The 7,720-nt window shown below is 39.7% G+C and overlaps 2 protein-coding genes across 3 annotated transcripts in view; one reads left to right on the top strand and one right to left on the bottom strand.

Annotated features, from left to right (window-relative positions):
* PLEKHH1 (pleckstrin homology, MyTH4 and FERM domain containing H1) overlaps window positions 1-3,799 on the top strand; it is a 45,584-nt gene extending 41,785 nt beyond the window's left edge. The window contains exons 27-29 of one of the 2 annotated variants that reach the window (XR_004082861.1): window positions 492-638; window positions 947-2,054; window positions 3,718-3,799. Coding sequence is in view for 1 of the 2 variants with exons in the window: in XM_031065898.1 (XP_030921758.1) it covers window positions 492-638; window positions 947-1,123 (324 nt within the window). In the remaining variant the exon portion in view is untranslated. Of the gene's footprint in view, window positions 1-491; window positions 639-946; window positions 3,543-3,717 lie in introns of those variants that run through there. The other variant, XM_031065898.1, reaches the window with a different exon arrangement.
* A 1,246-nt stretch (window positions 3,800-5,045) lies between these two features.
* The window catches only part of PIGH (phosphatidylinositol glycan anchor biosynthesis class H), a 4,923-nt gene continuing 2,248 nt past the window's right edge, over window positions 5,046-7,720 (bottom strand). The window contains exons 2-4 of the mRNA XM_031064786.1: window positions 7,652-7,720; window positions 6,936-7,019; window positions 5,046-5,387 (exon numbers count right to left, since the gene is read on the bottom strand). The exon at window positions 7,652-7,720 is cut by the window's right edge and continues 173 nt beyond it. Coding sequence (XP_030920646.1) covers window positions 5,286-5,387; window positions 6,936-7,019; window positions 7,652-7,720 — 255 coding nt within the window. The 3' untranslated portion in view covers window positions 5,046-5,285. The remainder of the gene's footprint in view (window positions 5,388-6,935; window positions 7,020-7,651) is intronic.

Genomic DNA, 7,720 nt, shown 5'->3' with positions numbered 1-7,720 from the left:
ACTCTTTCAGAGGAATAGCACAGAAAGACATTTTCCTGAGTCCAGTGAAAGTCACTAACAGTTTGTCTTTAACTTCAAATGTGAATTATTATTAGAAGTTAGTTTGTAAAAGTCAGAGATGAGGGAAGGCAGTGTTATGTTTGAACACTCCACAGACAAAGGAAAATTACAGCTGCAGTGTAAGCAGGGCAGCAAACATGTTCAAACATATTGTAAAATCTCAGTGGTGTGTGCTTTACTACCACCATTTGGAATATAACAAAATCTGTACTATGAAGTAGTGAGGCCTCAAGCACATCAGGAGAAAACTAGAAATGCAATTCTCACTTGAGGTTTCTCTGCCAGCTCTTACCTTTAGAGCCATCTACTGCCCTTCAGTGCTGGAGACCTGGTGTTCTTGCAGGAAGTAGTAATATAAACTAATATATTAGTTTAAGGTAGGCATGTGGAGTTTTTTACAGAACTATGACTTTTTCAAACTCTGTCTGCAGCATTTGAAGGTCTCTTATTCATACTCTTCTGTGCTGACCTTTGGAGGCTGTCGAGATGACTTCATGATTGTAGTCAGTAAAATGAAAGAAAGAAGTTCTGGAAAAAATAGCACTGAAAAACTCCTCTTCATAATGGCAATTCCAAAGGTAATTACAAATGAAAAGTGAGTTTTTTTCCAGCTGGCAGCATCAGGGCTGGGTGTTTTGTACGAGCCCTGGGGACTGGTACTTGTGGCTGCTGCACTAGCTATATATTCAACAGATCCTTTGTAAGTTGGAACCCTTCAACAAGAGACTTATTCTACCTAACTCTTTAAGACAGGGCTTCATTTTAAAACCAAACAATTCCATGGGAGAAAGCCATTTACAAAAGCCATGTGGTCAATAGATTCTAAAAATCAAAGGGCATTCTTACCTCTAATTGACCTACAGTTAATAATTTTCTCTTTTCCCAGATTGTTGAAGCAACACTTCTGATTGCCAGCTACATTAACTATCGTTCGACTCCTTCACTGCTGTGTTCCACACAGCCCTCTCGAAGCCAAACACCTGCTAAGAAGCCCTGGGAGACTGAAAATCGGTGCTTTTTTCCTTCTGTGCCCCGAAGCACAAAGGGGCCCACCCTACTCTAAGGGCTTGTTCCACATGAGCTGATTTTGTTGGTTATATACCACAGATTAATGCAGGCTCTGATTCCTTTTCCATAATAATAGACAAAGTTCCTTCGAAGTAGAGGCAGTGTAGTTTCTCTTAAAAAAAGTTTATTTGGGGGACTGTGTGGGAGTTTCCTTTCTGTGACACATTCCATCCAAAATACCATTCCTCAGGTCATTTGCCTGCACAGTGCTCCAGTCATTACATCTGCACTCATTCTTCCATCTCCTACTGTACTGCCTTGCTTTACAAGTACATTTATTTTCTTTTATCCCTCCCATTTTCAGATTTCAAAAGACATAAACTTTTGTGTTATTGCTCAGATATGAAAGAAGGACATTGCTAAGAAAGAAGAGGAATTAAACTCACAAGAATAATTCTGATGCAAGTCAAGGGTTATTTCAGACCTGAAATAGTAAAGAATTAGAGTTCAGCAGTACTTAAGAGTATTTTCAACTTTAAATAAAGGTGAAAGCTTAGGGTCTTTTCACGTTGAGTCCTGGGAACAGCTGGGACTTGGACAGTGTTGGAGAATGCCCTGGCACCTGCAGGACCAGTGCATTTTGGAAACTGACGCTGTTCTATGCAATAGATTGCTGCTGCAGGGCAGGGCTCCCTGTGCCACATGCTCCACTCTCAGACAAGCACTTTCTAAGACTTTCTGATAACCACTTTTGTAGATGTGTTTGGAACTGCACATTATCTCAGAAAAAAGGAGACAAGACAAGCAAATTTTGTACTTTTTCTGTCTTTCAGCAACTAGGACAGACCTTCCCAGACAAGCTCTGCCATTATGACTTGACAGAAGCTGCTTCTTTTAAACTCCTGCTTCCTTCATGTACCATAAGCAAGGAGGAGGTAGTCAGCAATTGTGTACTCATGTTCTTCTGACTTTCCTAAAGAATGTTGGTAGGTTTGATTTTTTTTAATCTGTTTCAAAGGGACTTCATTATGAGAAGGTTATTGAATTTTAAACAAATAAAAGAAAAATATCAATTCTTCATAAAAAATTTAAATCTACTTAGTTTAAGTTCAGCTATTTTGAGAAGCATTCTAAAAAAGCTAAGGAAGAATAACTGCACTTTGAAAAGTACCACATTCAACTTCATAATAATTATGCATTCATGGGCAGCTTTCCCAAATTAAAACAGTATTAATCCAACCACTAGACCAAAGTCAGTAATAGCAAACCAGTTATTTGCAAATAAACAAACCAACCATACCAGTGTTTTTACTGCTTAGTACCTGCCACCAACCTTGACACATCCAACTAATGCATATGGGGGAGCTGATACATCAAGAAGGATTTTTTCATGCTTATGATGGGTGCAAGGCCACAGACTAAAAGAGAAGAGCAGGGGGCAGACAAAAATTGTTCTAAGCAATCCCTCATCAGCATCTTTGTAATATAAAACAAAAAAACCCAAACAATCAAACAAAACAAACCCAACCCCAAACCATCCTCTGGTGAGTTATAGAAACAGTATGGCAGACCTAAGACAGGAAAAGATTCTATGAACACTGACCTGATTTGCACATACTGTAATGTACCCACTTGTTATGAATTTAGACCATCCCTTGAAGGTACAGAAAAGGGTAGAAGTTTTCTGAGCTGAAAATAACTTTAAGAAGATATTTAGTAATTTTTATTTTCCCTTAGATACTTTCCAGTCTCTCTATGTCCTGATAGTAGCTTGTATTTCCCCTCTCTCTCACAATTACCTTAGTACAGCTGTGTCAGTTAGAATACACAGTGTTACTCCTCCTCACTCTATCACCTGTGCTTGACAATTTCTCCTGTATCTGAAGGTCTGTTTGACAATTTCCTTCTGGTATCCCACCAGTAACAAAGCTGCTTCAGAATAGGCTGGAGCCGTCATCAGTGCTGGGGATGCTCAAGGCATAGAAGTCTCCAGGCTGTATTTCCTCATGTCCTCGGGGACTTGAGACTTGTACCAGGGCAGAGAGGAGGCAGAGATGTTAAATAAACAGAAGCTCTCCTGAAACTCATTATTTTTTGCCACAATTGCACTTTAAATTGAGAAGCATGATACACAAAACTAACTTTCTTTCTTCCTTATTTCTTAAAAATATTCACCAATACTTCAGTGTTTCAGGGACCACCCTACTCTGATGGATGCACATACTCCTCCTATTTATAGCTTACCTGTCTTCAAACACACAACCCTGTGTAGATACCTACTTTGTATGATTCTTAGGTAGAGAAAATAATTTTTTATTTTAATCAATGCTTTTGGCAATGACTGTTAATGCAGCATAGAATGAGATGACAAAAGCCTTTGTGTTCCTAACTGCTGTGTCTAAGTAAAAGGCTGTCTGGAAGATACTCTGAGATTTCTGTTTGGTCTTAATAAAATGCAGCTCATGAATTAATAACCATGAATTAAATGTGGATTATTCTGAGAATTAAATAAACTATTTTAAAAGCCAAAATATTCTTGATGTAAACAAAAATGAACATAGATTGTGTTTAGTATCCAGGCACAAACCATAGCTGGTATAAATCTGCCCTAGACTGATTCCTTGTTTTTCTCTGCTGATTTTCTCTTAGCTTAAGTGGATGACTACACCATGGGCACAAGATGTTCACTCCTTCAAAAGATTGCTGAAGCAATCTTTCAGACTTCTTGCTGTGACACAGCTTCTTGCTAATTTCTTCAGTGCACATTCTGAGGACTTCATGGGACTTTTACAGCATAGCCAGCACTCCCAGCATGCTCTTGAGCCCATGATTCTGTCCACTCTGTTGAGACATCTTTTCTTCTGACACAAAAGGCAGTGGCACATCCCCAAGCTGCTGCCTTTCACTTGGACACCCAGAATACTTCCTGTGACATGAGCGAACTAACCTCTGTCTTTCAAACTTTTTAGGACTGTGGAAAAAAACCCACAAATCCCCTTATCTCTACCTTATTGCATGATGGCATGGTGCCAAGTGTTCATTTACAGATTATGTGGACAATCATGGTACAGCATTGTATGCAAAATAAGCATGAATCCAGGCTCCAGCCTACTTGTGGCTTTAGCTTTTGACACCTCAGTCACCTCATTAATATTACTAAGGAGTTGTGGAATATAGAGAGAAAAATACCAGTTAAGTGTTACAGTAATTTTTAGCTTATCAACAAAGAATTTCCCAACCTTGAGTTACTGCCAAGAGCACAGGTTAATAAAACTTTATTCACATTGTCATTACCATCATTTTCAACAACACATGTGCCTCATATTCTCAGAGTAACTGATGTGGCCCTTTAAATGCCACATCTTTTCCATGTCCTGTGTCAACAGGCCCTGCCCCATTCAGCAATGGGTTCACATTTTCACTGTGCTCCTTTTGATAGTTAAGCACTTACTGAAACCATTCTTACTGCCTTTGTCATCCTTCAACTGATTCATCGCCAGCTGGGCTTTAGCTTTTCTAACTGCATCTTGAACAGTGTTGCTACATTCCTCCCACATCACCTGTCCCTAATTCCACCCTCTGTACACCTCCCTTTTGTGTTCAAGCATTGCCAGGAGCAGTTTGCTCATCCATGCAGGCTTCCTGGTATTTCTGCTGCACTTCCTGCTCATTGGGATGGACTGTTCTTGATCTCAGAAGGAATGACCCTTGACTATCAATCAGCTTTCTCAGATCCCTCTTCCCTCTAGGGACCCCATCACATGGGACTCCTTCAAGCAGATCCCTGAAGAGGTCAGTCTTCAGATCTCTTATGTTTATTCCATTAAACATAACTGAATGCAACAGTTTAATTTTCTGGTTTTGTCCTTCTGAAATTCTCCTGTCATCAGGAAGTTACTATCTGATCCCACACATCAGCTTTGGTATTTAGAGTAATTTTCAAACAAAGGGTTAAATAAAAACCAAAGAATACATACTTATGGCAGTCCAGCCAAGATTATTTTATAATTTTAGCATAATTTTCAGATGCATGAAACAGTAAAAAATGGATGCATTTTCTTGTTTCCCTTTGCCCTATTTCCCCATAATTCTTTTCTCGAGAGGCAAGAAAAAGTTTCTTCTGTCTGAGCCTAAAAAGTTCTGCTCATGGGGCAGTTTTGCTTGCTTTTCCATGTGTCACTCTGAGTCCTGCTGAAAGTTTGCTGTCTTTTTTTCAGCTATTTTATTTCACTTGATTGTGGAGCTGTCTTCCTCTGCTCCAGGATCTCTTGACAACTTTTGTACACTTCTATCAAGCAGTCCAGTCGTGGCTTGGAGCTCTAGAAGTCAAACAACAGAGAATCAGACTCTAAACTGAAACACCAATTAATTTTACCCAAACAGCAAACAGTGGTCAAAGTACAATGATTTTTCAGCAATTATAACCTGGACCAGCTTAAAACTAGCAAGGAAGTGAAAGTTTCACGGTCCCATGGTCCCACAGTCACTATGATCCTATAACTTTTGAGCTCCCAAAACAGCATTACTGTATAAAGTCCATCTAATGCCTCCTTTCAAGAGTTGCTTAAGAGAACAAAAGGTCAAATCAGTGCAGTAAGGCTCCTGGGCTGAGTGACAGGGGAAATTGTATTTTTGAAGGCTGACATAACTTAGAGAAACCCAGTGAAGGAGACACAATAAAGTTACTAATCATTGCTCCTACAAAACTAACATACTAACTTGCATGTTAAAATAATTACAGACAGGCACTGAATTTCAAAATGGAAGAGTTCCATTCCTCCTCTGCTGCTGGAGCCAACTCTACCAGTGCTAAGGTATTTCCATGAAAACAAAACTATTCAGAGTTGAATGGTAAAAAAAAAAAAAAGAAAAAAGAGAAACAATACAGACGCCAGGCAGGCAGACCCTTTGAACCTGGAAAGGAGTATATCAAACGAATATCAGGTACTTGAATGCAGCTATCTGGAATTTAGTAGTTGTTGATTTCCAGCAAATCTACTTTTCCCCTTGTTTATATGTGAAATATCTAATTTATATTACTGTTATTAAAGATCTTTGCAACCATGGAACTGAGTTAGCAGCAGGTGTAAATGGAATAGACTATTTATACTCCTAAGTATTCAGACTGACGACTGACTGTATCCAGTCACAAACTGTAGGCAGATTACAAAACAGTCACCAGCAGCAGGTGGATTAAGGACAGAGAGGGCTCTACAGCTCAGCAGTCTAAAAATTGAGGGACCTCTGTGCTGCTTACCACCCCTCATGGATAAGGGCACTGTTGTGTTAGGCATGAACACACACAAAGCAAATCCACTCCAAAAATGGGATTATGAACAGTCAGAACACGTTAGCAAGAGAAGAGAGAGGGGAGATGAGGCAACGGCAACACAAACAAGTTATGATACATTAAACAAATTGGTCACTGCTTGTACCATGATCTTTGTCAGCAAGGCAGGCAGGGGAAGTCATTCCAATGCCAAGGAGGATTTATGAGAACTTTTGGTACACAGAGCTAAGGAAAAAATCAACTGCAGCACAGTGCCAGAGTTATGGTGGTAACTGAGCACAAGACTGCACAGAAAGCTCTACAAGTCCTCAGCACCCTATGTGAGCCAAAGACTTTTAGTTCATGCAAACTCCTGTCTGGGTTCAGATTGACACAACTCCCTGCTGTTTGAATGGAGAAGAAATGAAAAAACCCATCCCTAGTATGTAGTTCTGTGAGACTTCAAGTGCCACCCACCCTGACAGCCCAGCCAGGGAAAGGCAACTGTCACCAGCTACCTGCAGCGGAATAAAAATATGCTTAGACAACTGATGCACACACAGAACACCATCTGGCTTTCTCCACCATTCAAACTCACCTGAAAGAGTGGCACAACCTCAGATACTCCCTGAGGATCTTCAGGATCCTGGAGGAGGATACACAGGTAGTAGATAACTTTTTGCTACAAGACAAACAGACAAAAATCATTGGAGTATTAAAATGCTATCAAACTGCCTGGAGTTAGCACAGGAATAGGGTCTGTTTCAACTCACTGGGCTGAAGGCAAATCCTGTCAGGTCATAGTCAAGAATACAAATTTTTATCAATATCTTTCACTCAATAAAGAAATAATTTTGCCTGTTTTTTTTCTATTAATTTTTTAACCTGAAAAGAACACACACATGCTGGAAGGGTAAGGTCTGCTTTTTTATAGAAGCTTTGCAGAAAACCCCGGCAACAGGAAAAACCATCATTTGTGTTGTCGTAGCTTCTCATCTCCATCTTGATTACATATGGAGCTGGACATCATTGGATTTGTAAGAACAGCAATAACAGAAAGAACTAAACTCACTAGCTCAATGCCAGTGGCATTATCCAAGGGATGGATTTGTCTTTTTGAGGTTATTTGTTTGGTTCGAGTTCTCCTTTAAAGGTGAGAGATGACAGAATAAGGAGAAAAATCTGAAATAAAGCTCCTGATGCTAGTAAAGCTATGGATGGTGCCGTGTTTAATTGCTCTGGTAAATCATGCTTATGAAAATACACTGGATGTGAGTGTGCCCAGACACAAGAAGACAGACTTTGTATGATTACCATATGGATGGCTTCATTGATGACCACATCCTTCACTTGACCCATCTCAATGAAGGTTGTGCTCTCTTT

The sequence above is a fragment of the Geospiza fortis genome, unplaced genomic scaffold (assembly GCF_000277835.1).
Source record: "Geospiza fortis unplaced genomic scaffold, GeoFor_1.0 scaffold54, whole genome shotgun sequence".
Classification (NCBI taxonomy): Eukaryota; Metazoa; Chordata; class Aves; order Passeriformes; family Thraupidae; genus Geospiza; species Geospiza fortis.
Note: the sequence above shows the minus strand (reverse complement) of the source record. Positions and strands in the feature narration are given on the sequence as shown.